Source organism: Oncorhynchus keta, chromosome 10 (genome assembly GCF_023373465.1).
Source record: "Oncorhynchus keta strain PuntledgeMale-10-30-2019 chromosome 10, Oket_V2, whole genome shotgun sequence".
NCBI classification, from domain to species: Eukaryota; Metazoa; Chordata; class Actinopteri; order Salmoniformes; family Salmonidae; genus Oncorhynchus; species Oncorhynchus keta.
In genome coordinates this window covers 39699072-39712131 of record NC_068430.1, presented here as the reverse complement: position 1 = coordinate 39712131, position 13060 = coordinate 39699072, and the positions used below count along the sequence as shown (strand labels likewise).

The window sequence follows — 13060 nt, the reverse complement described above, 5'->3', positions numbered from 1 at the left end:
TTGCTTTCAAAAGCTGCTCAAAGTAGTGTGAGAAAAAGGTACTCAATTTTTAATTGATTTTGTAGTGGAATGGGCAAAGTCATTTCTGAGATCAAGGCTTGATCACAATTTTCATCCCCATACTTTAGGCCAAAGACACAATGTAGGCTACTCAATACATCTTTGTCATATTAGACAAAAAACGTTGAAATTTTATACAATTTAAATTAAAAATAAATAATTATAATTTCATATTATACAGGAGACCTTCACAGCCATGAAACCAAACCCATCAGTCTTTTGATATGTGCAAACTGTGAGGGATAAAAGACAAGAACAAACTGAACTGATGTGTTAGTTAGCGATATCGGACAATAGAAGGTCATGAAACAAAAGAAAGCAGTCATCAAGTGATCTAAATGTGCAAATTCATTAAAGACACTACTCTTGGTAGAGACATGATGGTCAACTACAGCTCTTAACCCAAAAGGTTGTTTTTGGTATTCAATGAATCAGCTATTGTAGTTTTTCAGCCACTGAGATGCAAACCAGGTCATTTCTCTCTAAAAAAGTAACCATGATAAAGTGAAAAATCAAATGCAAAAATGACCAGGGTCGTGTAGAATCGCCACGAGACACAAATGTACCTTGTTCATAGACATTCAATATTCTTCTAGTTGACTAGTTGAGTTGTCAGGATTCTTCTCTTGAAAACAGACATTGGAGGGCAGGGCTTACAGCTATAGCTTACAATAAAACTGGACATATGATGCTTACGCTCACACAAGCAAACCACTTATTTGCTTGAAAAACAAGCAAAATGTGTGGCCATGACAATTAATCAGTAGTCTTCCACAAGGGAATTTAAGGAGTGTTTTTTTCTGTGTTTGTTTGCAACAGGAACCATGACAGATGGAGGGTACGGTCATGTTTAAGAGGGTATTGGGGCGGACAGTGGCCATGTGTGCAGGCCAGTTGAAAAGTGAAATAGGAACTCTCCCTGGCTGTCCTCTCTTAGGGATCATGCATTCAATACATCTTCATGAGCCATACAGAGAGAGATTCGGGAAGGGTGATTGGAAAGTTGGGACAGATTGTACTTTAAACGATACTGACAGACACCCCTCACACAAGCACACATAGATGCACACCAAACATACACACAGACATACCAAAAGCAAAGGAATGCATCACTAGAACTTGGTCCCAAAGAGAATAAGTATTAGAACAACAACTATAACAGTAAGAATTAAAATAACCAGCATCTTTCGGTTTTTCTTCTGATACTGTTCAGCCTGCAAGAAAACAAAGAGAGAAAATGTTTTAACTAAGTTTGTTGGCAAGATAATATCGTTCCCTTTTTTGTGGACATAATCAACAATTGGGCTGAAACATCAACAATTCTTAACATTGTGTCCTCACCTTTTGTAACTGTTTTAACCCCTCGTCTGTTTTGACACACGATTGCTCCACATTGAAGTCAATTCTGTCAAGTACTGTGCCCTGATATTGGAGAAAGAAAATCAGATTGAAGACAAAGTCATATTTTTGTTTTAATTAGTTTGATAGTGATGTAAAGCAGATATTATTCATATTACTGCAGTCAAATGAAATTATGGATAAATGGACTGTATAGCTTAAACTTTATTTTCATATAATTGTCGTGTTTCCAAACACTGAAAATGGTTTCCCTCACAGACCTGTTCCACCACCATTCCTGCCAGGTCTCGGAAAATCTCATTCAGGTCGGTGATGGACTGGACTATCTGTCGGACCTCTCTCTCACGTTCCTCCACCATCACTGTGTTCTGCTCTACCAGGACCAGCTGGTCATCTGTAAACCCCTGGGTGAGATCAGAGATATGGGCTCAGCGAGATATAACTTTGCATCCCAAAATGGTGCCATATTCCCTTCATAGTGAACTACTTTTTTTTTTTCATTTTCCTTTTTGTGGTATCCAATTGTTAGTAGTTACTATCTTGTCTCATCGCTACAACTCCCGTACGGACTCGAGGACGAAGGTCGAAAGCCATGCGTCCTCCGAAACACAATCCAACCAAGCCGCACTGCTTCTTAACACAGCGCGCATCCAACCCGGAAGCCAGCCGCACCAATGTGTCGGAGGAAACACCGTGCACCTGGCCACTTGGTTAGCGTGCACTGCGCCCGGCCCGCCACAGGTGTCGCTAGTGCGCAATGAGACAAGGATATCTCTAGTGTAAATAATAGTGTGATATTTATAATGCAAAGTATGTCAACATTTTGGTGGCTATCCAAATAAATCATGTGGTATCAGATGAGTATTGTAAAAATGTAAAGGTGTTACATTGCGATAAAGCACAACACCCATTGATTTTCATTAGGCTTCAAGTCAACTTATTGGAACTCACATTCTTGTTACATTTAGCAAAAACAAGACATTTGTCTATGCATTACTATGTTAATTTAACCAGGATATTATATTTTTCCTGAGAGATATGCATGAACACCTATGCTGATCAGGTAAATGTCAAAATACACTGTCAGTTCCAAGCTCACCATTTCATATAGTGCCAGGTCTTCATCCTCCTCCATTAGAGGACCAGAGTCAAAAAAGTGTTTGGATCTCTCCTCACGATTCTTCATGCCTGTAACAGAAAGCACCAACATTATGACAATAAAAGAGACATATGATATGAGGGTGGACGTGAAAACAAAGATACATGTGGAGAGTGTTTGTGTAAGGAGAGAGAGAAGTGAGGGATGGAAGACTTGAAACGAATAGAAAGAAAACAATTCAGAAAAGATAGTTGCGAGGTATAGGAGTAAATACTGAGTGAGTGCTTACGTTTCAGATAGCTGGACTGCGTGTGTCTGAAGTTGGTGGAGAGCTCTTGCAGGCTCCCTGCCAATGAGGACACCACATTTCTCAGCAGCCTCTCCTCCTGCTCTGTGCAGTGGCCACAGCGAGTCTGCAGACCTGTCACTGCACGCTGACACCGGTGGAACATCTACACAGACAAAGGAGAGAGCAATACATCTTTGCCATAAGACAAAAGACCGTTGTACAATTTAAATTCTAAATAAATAATTATCAACAAAGACCCAAGAAAATGAGAGCACGGAGAAAAGCTCACTGAAAAATATTTTTCTTATTCTACTATATAACAAGAATGGCCAATAATTGTTGGCATACAGTATTACATCAGAAGGCTCTATTTTACCGTAGCCCCTTATAAAAGCCACAAACGTTAACATGTACAAGAAGTCTTAAATATGATCAGATCATACTAACAAATTAATATTCATAACAATAAGTTGGGAACTCATAATTGTCATACTTGAGTAAAAGTAAAGATACCTTAATAGAAAATGACTCAATAAAAGTCACCCAGTAAAATACTACTTGAGTAAAAGTTTACAAGTATTTGGTTTTAAATATACTTGTATCAAAAGTAAATGCAATTGCTAAAATATACTCAATTATCGAGAGTAAAAGTATAAATCATTTCAAAGTCCTTATATTAAGCTAACCAGACAGCACAATTGTTATTATTTTTACGGACGGAGCACACTCAGACATAATTTACAAATTAAGCATTTGTGTTTAGTGAGTCCGTCAGATCAGGGGCAGTAGGTATGACCAAGGATGTTCACTTGATAAGAGTGTGAATTGGACAATTTTCCTGGCCTGCTAACAATTCCAAATGTAAGAAGTTCTTCAGGGAAAATGTATGGAGTAAAAAGTACATTATTTTCTTTAGGAATGTAGTGGAGTAAAAGTTGTCAAAAATATAAATACTGTAGTAAAGTGAAGTACAGATACCCCAAAAAGTATTTGTACTCAAGTACTTCACACCACTGCATAGGCATTGGCTTTTCCAGAAGGCCATTTATGAGGTGTGTCACCTTTTGCCTCAGCAGGTTTCCTATGTAGTAATAATAAATGTGACTTCTCTTTAAAGTTCTTTCAATGTGGTTTCTTTCAAATGGGGTTTATTGTATAGAATGTGGTTTCTTTCAAATGGGGTTTATTGCATAGAATGTGGTTTCTTTCAATGGGGTTTCTTGTTTTCCTCAGTGAGTTTCCTATGTAATAACAGTTATAATTGTAGTAGTGACCTCTCTTCAAAGTTCTTTCAATGAGGTTTCTTGTATAGACTCCCATCTCTGTCACTGACCTACCTGTGTGATCTCCTGAGTGGTGATCTCTATGGCATGCTCCTCTTCACTGCTGTCATCGAGGGTAGGGCGGTTCATGTGCTTGTCATGGAGGGCGGCCAGCTCCTTCATTTTCTGCCGGACCCGTGTGATTTCATACTGAATCTGATAGCCCAAGCAACCACAGGATTTACACATGAGAGGTACGAGAAAACCGAAAGATCCAAAGTTCCAAATAAGAAATCTATTTTAAAGAAAGACGAGTGAGATTGGATTTAGGAATCTTATATAGACTAATACCTATTAGGCCTACATTTTCTAAAGTATCTAGCTTAATACTTTCATTGTTTGTGATGGTGAAATTAAACATTTGAAGTCTGCTGCTTTGAGAAGAGACTAGTAATAAACATAATAATACACTTTTCATACGGAAGTAGTTAAGAGCATGTAATTGTTTCTTACCTCAACGACTCCATCTACCCACTTGGGCGGCAGTCTCTTGGTGACTCCGACGGCAGCTTCTGGGTCCAGACTGATCCCTGAGACCAAGGCCATGCGGTCATCAGCCAACTGACAGTAAAACCATACACATTACACAGTTATCACTACCCATTTGAAACATTGTTTGCAGACTTTCCAACCAATACAAAGCATGGTTTATTACTTTTTCTTCTGTGTGACAGTTTGGATATGCGGAAATTAGACAGTACCTCATCAAGCTCCTAATGTGATTGGCAGACCCCAGCGAAGTCCCATCCAATGAGGAGAGGGAGAGGTGAGATGAAGTAAGACAGCAGTGACAGTAAGTGAGACCCAGACAAAAAGCAGTGATCAGCTTCACACAGAGACATTTTGCATGCACTCACAGACACTGTTTAAAGAGGGATCATACACTTTGCAAAATGTCTCATTTTTAGTCACCAGATTGTCTGAAAAAAAGTCTAATGAATTTTATGTCAATCAATTGAGGTTCTTCAAACCTGTGAAATCCCCCTTTAAAATGTATCTGAGAAATCTATAAAAATTGTGAGGAACAAATCATTGGATATGCAATAAAAAATATAAAAAATTCCTGTGATATATTAATGTATATATACACACACACAAACACGGTCGGAATAATGCTGTGAAATTGTAAAAAATTATGTGTAAGAGCTGTTTGAAAAGACCGCCTGGAATGTCAGCCTGTTTTGAAGGGATGGAGCTTTGGCCTGCCTGGGGACATCACACCAATAATGTTTGTAGCATGTATTGTGCTGCTACGAAGTTGTGTTGTTGCCATGTTGTGTTATTTCCATGTTGCCATGTGTTTCTACCATGCTGTGTTTTCATGTGTTGCTGTCATGCTATGTTGCGGTCTTAGGTCTCTCTTTATGAAATGTTTTGGTGTCTCATTGTGATGTGTATTTTCATTAGTCTGCCGACAAACATCCAGAGCTTCCCGAAGACTCTGTGTATGTGCAGATCACGTTCTGCGTATGTGCTCACTCAGTAGCCAGTTTATTAGGTACACTAGTACTGGGCCAGAACCACCTTTGCCTCCAGAACAGCTTGAATTCTCCGGGCAATGAAGCATTGCTCAATTGGTATCAAGGGACCTAACGTGTGCCAGGAAAACATTCCCCACACCATTACACCACTGCCACCAGCCTGTACTGTAGACACCAGGCAGGGTGGGGCCATGGACTCTTGCCGCTTACGCCTAATCCTGACTCTGACATCAACATGATGCAACAGGAACCGGGATTCGTCAAACTAGGCAATGTTTTTCCACTCCTCAATTGTCAGGTATTGATGACTGCGTGCCCACTGGAGCCACTTCTTGTTTTTTAGCTGATAGGAGTCGAACCCGGTGTGGGTGTCTGCTGCAATAGTCCATTTGTGACAAGGGCCGACGAGATATGGGTTCTGCACACCACCATTGTACTGCGCCATTATTTGCCTGTTTTGTGGTCCGCCTTTTAGCTTGCACGATTCTTGCCATTGTCCTACGACCTCTCATCAACGAGCTGTTTTCGTCCACAGGACCACCACTGACTGGATGTTTGTCGCACCATTCTCTGTAAACCCGAGACACTGTCGTGCATGAAAAGCCCAGTTCCTGAGATACTGGGACTGGCGCGCCTGGCACCGACGTTCATACCACGCTCAAAATCACTTAGAATGGGCAAAACAAGTGATCTAACACTCAATCGAACAGTAACTGACTGCCTTGATGCCCGCTTTATATAGCAAGCCACGACCACAATACTCACTTTCTGTAGGAGCAAACCATTTTCGTGAACAGGGTGCTGTACCTAATAAATTCTCTACACGCAGAGAACAGGCTACTCAGGCGAATGGTGCTTGTTTATTAAAGTTAGATCAAGCTGAATCAATGTCTGCAAGACCTCACAATATTCTACATAACAGAACCAAATATAATAGCACAACGTTACCGTAAGACAAAAACACCACAGCATTTAATTGTGAATGATAATTCTTCAAGTTTTACCCATAGTAACCAACCATCAGATCTCAATCAGTATAATGGGGATTTGAATTTTGACCTTGAGTTATATAGTGTTGTTTTGAATGATGTACACTGAGCAAATTTGAGAGAACATGTTGTTAAACTGTAGCATAGCCTACCTGTGTATTTTGCCGCACATGGTTGAGTTTCGGCCTCATGAGAAAAAACAATTGTGTTTTTGTCTTACAGTAACATTACATTGTGCCATTACATTTTGGTTCTGTTATATGATCTTGCAGACATTGAGTGAGCTTGATCTAACTTCCCCCTAGTAGCCTGTTCTCCGCACAGGGGTGCGTTCGAGCGGATCACTTTTGTCAAGACGTTGACCAACGTTGGTCTCCGCCTTTCAAAGTGTGTTGCGTTATGCGTATAAAAAAACGTTGCCACTACATGTCGACTGCATGAACTACACAAAAATCATGTGATCAAAAGTCATGCCGTTTTTGATTAAGTCAGATTCAAGTCGCTGCAGTGACTCCTCACCAACTGCACCATGCAGCCATCACTTGCGTTGTGGGAGGAACTATTTGTCAACCAATCATTTGGGGTGTTTTTGTTTGACCCACGAGAACGTGGCCAAAGATGTGACTGAAACAGGAATCAACTTTTCCTCGATACTAAAGCTACAGGGGATACAAATGAAAGTGATATTTGAGACCTCTTTAACCAATTAATTGTACACGTTAGGTTTTCAGTTTGTGATATGGGGGTATAGAAAAGTGTATTTGGACATTTATAAAGAAAAACTTGTATAAACAATGTTGATCTGAGCCTTGCTGTTGAAAAACCACTATAGTGTCCGACTTTCGGCTGTCGCAGATTCATATCCCCTGACTTCACTTGCCGACAGTTGGATCCACAGCCACTCTGAATTAGTTACAGGGATACTTCAGGATTTTGGCAATGAAGCCATTTATCTACTTCCCCTGAGTCAGATGAAATCATAGATATCATGTCTCTGCATCCAGTATGAAGGAAGTTAGAGGTAGTTTCGCAAACCAATGCTAACTAGCATTAGAGCAATGACTGGATGTCTATGGTATCTACTACTGTAGCATGCTAGCAGTTATCATAGACTTCTAGTCATTGCGCTAACTCTAGTTAGCAACTTCCTTCAAACTGCACGCAGAGACATACAAATGGTATCCACGAGTAATCTAGGTAAGTAGATGCCAATAACAAACAGCTAGTTTGTAGTTTTCCCCCTCCCCACTCAGACCACTCCCAGACAGTTCTAGAAAAATCTTGCTTGAGAAATGATTCAAGTTTGTTTTCAATTTAAATTGTAAAAAAATAATCACTGTAAGGTACTTAATTGTTTCCCATAAATTATTTGAGATAAAAATAGCTGCATTGGACATTGAACTCCCTGAGATCAATTCCAAAATGGCGACCATAATAGTAAGGCACAACGGAGGGTAGTGCGTACAGCCCAGTACATCACTGGGGCCAAGCTTCCTGCCATCCAGGACCTATATACTAGGCGACGTCAGAGGAAGGCCCAAAACAAATGTCAAAAACTCCAGCCACCCAAGTCATAGAATGTTCTCTCTGCAACCGCAAAGGAAGCGGTACTGGAGTGCCAAGTCTAGGTCCAAAAGGCCCCTTAACAGCTTCTACCCCCAAGCCATAAGACTGCCGAACAACTCATCAAATGGACACCCCCCACCTTTGTTTTTACACTGCTGCTACTCGCTGTTTATTAACTATGCATAATCACTTTATCCTTACATACATGAACAAATTACTCACTAACCTGTACCCGCGCACATCGACTCAGTACTGGTGCCTCCTGTATATAGCCTCGTTATTGTTATTTATTGTGTTACTTTAAATTTTTGTTTATTTTTTACTTTTGGTTATTTAGTAAATATTTACTTAACTCTTTCTTGAACTGCATGGTTGGTTAAGGGTTAAGGGTTAAGTAAGCATTTCACGGTAAGGTCTACCTACACCTGTTGTATTCGGCGCATGTAGGCTCCAGAGTGGCGTAGCGGTCGAAGGCACTGCATCTCAGTGCTAGAGGCGTCACTACAGACCCTGGTTCGATCCTGGGCCATGATCAGGAGTCCCATAGGGCGGTGCACAATTGGCCCAGCGTCGTCTGGGTTAGGGGAGGGTTTGGCCGGGGTAGTCCGTCATTCTAAAATAAGCATTTATTCTTAACTGACTTGCCTAGTTACATTAAGGTTAAATAAAATAAATGTGACAAATAAAATTTGATTAGTAGCAACCTATTGAGGTAAAGACGCTCATCTTCAGGAGCTAGGCCTACATACAGTGGGTCAGTGAAGTGTGACATGAGTGTGTGTGAAGGCAAAGATATAGGGCTAGCCTATGTCCCCGATCCCCAAATGATTAGCCTAACCACAGAACCATTTCATATAGGCCCAGAGAAAGGAAAGATGCAGGACAACAATTAGTATTATAAAGAGGATTTTGATATGCAGATCACTCAGCATGAGCATGCAGATTGCAGTACGCCATACAAGAGACACAGTGACAAAAACAAGCACCTCAGAGATATCCATCAGATAAACTCAAAGCCTAGTAACCACCGGATTTGCTCTTTGATCCAAACAAACATTTGATAGTTGGTGCTATCAGTGCCAAAAATAACCTATCCAAGCTACTATCCACAATCAGGTGAATTTTTCAAAGTCTGGTTTGAGATCTACTATGAAGCTGCTTCACACAATAACCGTCCCAGAGTCAAAACACCTACAAGCCCAGAAGGAGGGTGAATGAATGAGCAACTGAAAGGGAAAACCACAAACAATATAGAGTTTTGAAACTATACAAAGGAAATTAGGCTACAAGATATAATAGACTTACATAGAAAGTATTTGTAAAAGACCTAGCATCCTGGTCAATGATGAAAAATAAAATATATACAGTACCAGTCAAGGGTTTGTCTTTATTTTTACATTGTAGAATAATAGACATCAAAACTATTAAATAACACATATGGAATTGTGTAGTAACCAAAAAAAGTGTTAAACAAATCTAAATATATTTTATATTTGAGATTCTTCAAAGTAGCCACCCTTTGCCTTGATGACAGCTTTACACACTCTTGGCATTCTCTCAACCAGCTTCACCTGGAATGCTTTTCCAACAGTCTTGAACACTTGATGGCTGCTTTTCCTTCACTCTGCGGTCCAACTCATCCTAAACCATCTCAATTGGGTTTAGGTCAGGTGATTGTATAGGCCAGATCATCTGATGCAACACTCCATCACTCTCCTTGGTCAAATATCCCTTACACAGCCTGGAGGTGCGTTGGGTCATTGTCCTGTTGAAAAACAAATGATAGTCCCACTAAGCGCAAACCAGATGGGATTACGTATAGCATCAGAATGCTGTGGTAGACATGCTGGTTAAGTGTGCCTTGAATTCTAAATAAATCACAGACAGTGTAACCAGCAAAGCAACCCTACACCATCCCACCTCCTCCTCCATGCTTCACGGTGGGAACTACACATGCGGATATCATCCGTTCACCTATTCTGCGTCTCACAAAGACACAGAGGTTGGAATCCAAAAATCTCAAATTTGGACTCATCAGACCGAAGGACAGATTTTCGCAGGTATAATGCCCATTGCTTGTGTTTCTTGTCCCAAGCAAGTCTCTCCTTACTGGTGTCCTTTAGTAGTGGTTTCTTTGCAGCAATTCGACCATGAAGGCCTGATTCACAGTCTCCTCTGAACAGTTGATGTTGAGATGTGTCTGTTACTTGAACTCTGTGAAGCATTTATTTGGGCTGCAATTTCTGAGGCTGGTAACTCTAAACGTATCCTCTGCAGCAGAGGTAACTCTGGGTCTTCCTTTCCTGTGGTGGTCTTCATGAGAGCCAGTTTCATCATAGCACTTGATGGTTTTTGTGACTGCACTTGAAGAAATGTTCTTGACAAAGTTCTTGCCATTTTCCGGATTGACTGACCTTCATGTCTTAAACTAATGATGGACTGTCGTTTCTCTTTGCTTATTTGAGCTGTTCTTGCCATACTATGGACTTGGTATTTTACCAAATAGGGCTATCTTCTGTATATCAACCCTACCTTGTCACAACCCAACTGATTGGTTCAAACGCATTAAAGGATAGAAAGAAATTCCACAAATCAACTTAACAAAGCACACGTGTTAATCGAAATGCATTCCAGGTGAGTTGTTTAACACTTATTTTGGTTACTACATGATTCTACATGTGTTATTTAATAGTTTTGATGTCTTCAATATTATTCTACAATGTAGAAAATAGTACATATAAAGAAAACCCTTGAATGAGTAGGTATCCACACTTTTGACTGGTACTTTATTTCAGTGCAGAATGTATGAAATTAAACAATGACCAACAGTGCAAACTAGGTATTCCAAAAATTCTAGCATACAAATATCTTAGTAACAGCCATATTGATCTAAAGAGCATTAAATAAGTTTTAAAAGAACAGTTTACCAAGCACAGGATCAACTAAATCTATAACTGAAACAACAGCACCATCAAGCCTAATCGAGAGGTTGAGGCATGCAATTCACTAAGGCAAAAGGGCAAATACAAAACCCACACACTATCAACAAACACCTCATGAAATGTAACATGTACATTGTTACATTTGACCATCTGTATAACAAAAGACAAGCCAAGTCATTCCAGCATGCACTGTTGTTGTGACTTATTAAGTATTGAACATTGCCCCTAAAAATGCATTTCATGTTCTACCTTGATCTTTTACTTAGTTGCTTACTCTGACAAATGCATTCCTTCAATTGACTATCATGGCAAAGGAAAATGCACGCTCTTTGATGATTGGTAGCAAACGGAGCTGGTCCACTATTTTGGCAAGACAGGAAATGCAAGTCGAGGGCATCAGTACTCCAAATGCATACCTCTAACATGACTCAATGCAAATGTACGCATCTAGCTTGACAGCTATACGCAGCCAACATCAGGTTAATGTTGGGTAGATAGCTAACTAGCGAGTGACTAAGGAATATATGTAATCAAGTTACGGCTAACATATGAATGTGTTAACTATCATAACACACAAATCAAATGTCAAATCCAGACGATTAACGTTAGACTCACCGCAGCATTGCTACGTGTACTCAGAGTACGACGGGGGTCGTAAGTACTCACTTGCTCAGCCAATATCTGCCGATTTTGGATGGCATTGTTCCGCATTAATAAGAAGGCATCAGTCAGGCGCCTAGTCGCCATGATTAATTTACACACGAATGATGTACAGCTATCAAATAACAACCAGTGGCAACGACGAGAACCTAGCTAGCTAACGTTAACTTACTAGTAAGTTACAATACAAGGAAAGTTAGCTAACGTGAGCTAGCCAGCAAAACAGCAGGCACACTCGCCGACCGGCTAATCGAGGGGTTCTTCCGTTTTCTATCTTCACAATAACATGTACTTTGTTATCTGTAGCTTTCACGAAATGAACAAATAAAATCATAAAATACGACCATTACGGTTTGTTTTCAATGAAAAGTGGAAAGGATAGAGCGGGTCGGTGGTAAAAGAACGGCCTTCTCTAGCTACGTGGAATGGGTGCGTTCGTACATTCACTCAGGCTCTCTCGTCCGAGTGTGCTAGAGCGCAGAATAAGTGACGAATTTTACCAATGTTGAATAGGGCCGCTGTCACTAAATGTCGTCAAAAAAAATGTAATTAAATTGTTGCCAGCAGCACAGTCACCAACGCTCTGGATAACATGAAAACAACCTAACCAGCTCTGTTAGGGCGGATAAATGGTCAGAGTGAGGTGTTCGCTCATTTGTGTCTGGAAGAAGCTAGCTAACGTTAATTTGTATGCTTGCCTGCCGTTAAGTGGCCAGAACGCTCGGATCAACCCTACTCCTCGGCCAGAACGCTCGGATCAACCCTACTCCTCTGTCAGAGCGTCCAATGTGCGCTCTGAACACTCCGAGAGCGAAACGCTCAGCGTTTATGAACGGACAACGCTCGGAATATACGAGGGCCCATGGGCACTCTGGTACTCCAGATTGAATTTACGAACGCACCCGTAAATACACAGTAAACCCAGAGGCGCAACAATCGGGAGTCTTCCGGGAATGCTTGCGAAACTGGCCAAGCAGACCAGGGCGGGGTTTGAGGTTTGAGAAGTCAATGAGAGAAGTGAAAAATTATTCCTTAGTTGTTAATTTTCTCGAAATCTAAAAGCACAACCTATATTGAAGACAATGTGTTAAGTAGTTGAACATGTTATTACTCAAACTTTGGGAAAGTGACAAACTGACACGTTTTTATTTGAGTCAAAAAGTAATTTATACCGAAAGACTGTCTTTCATTTTGACCGCTTGCACATGCGCAGTTTGGCTCGAGACGACCGTTAGACCCGATGACGTGTTTCTGCGTATGAGTTTAGCTTGCAAACGTCGCCATGACATCGCC

The 13060-nt window shown here is 40.6% G+C and overlaps 1 protein-coding gene across 3 annotated transcripts; it reads right to left on the bottom strand.

Annotated features, from left to right (window-relative positions):
- Positions 1–26: 26 nt before the first annotated feature.
- LOC118388693 (syntaxin-16-like) lies at positions 27–12225 on the bottom strand. 3 transcript variants are annotated; one of them, XM_035778054.2, is made up of 8 exons: positions 11723–12225; positions 4583–4690; positions 4145–4285; positions 2808–2970; positions 2519–2607; positions 1680–1823; positions 1402–1482; positions 27–1274 (listed from the first exon to the last, which is right to left on the bottom strand). In XM_035778054.2, the coding sequence occupies exons 1-8, from the start codon at positions 11852–11854 to the stop codon at positions 1173–1175; spliced, it is 960 nt and encodes a 319-aa protein (XP_035633947.1). In that variant the 5' UTR covers positions 11855–12225; the 3' UTR covers positions 27–1172. The 3 variants fall into 3 exon arrangements, with proteins under 3 accessions (XP_035633947.1, XP_035633949.1, XP_052382966.1); XM_035778056.2 differs by having other exon boundaries at positions 11774–12224; XM_052527006.1 differs by lacking the exon at positions 11723–12225 and adding an exon at positions 4831–11711.
- Between the last annotated feature and the right edge of the window lie 835 nt (positions 12226–13060).

What these genes read in the sequence shown, in the direction of transcription:
- LOC118388693 (XM_035778054.2), bottom strand. Translation starts at nt 11,854, where the DNA reads ATGGCGACTAGGCGCCTGACTGATGCCTTCTTATTAATGCGGAACAAT. An exon ending in CCACTCAGGAGATCACACAG is followed by an intron (nt 2,971 to 4,144) that starts GTAGGTCAGTGA and finishes TTGTCTGTGTAG; the next exon opens with ATGTTCCACCGGTGTCAGCG. An exon ending in GGTTAAAACAGTTACAAAAG is followed by an intron (nt 1,275 to 1,401) that starts GTGAGGACACAA and finishes GTTTTCTTGCAG; the next exon opens with GCTGAACAGTATCAGAAGAA.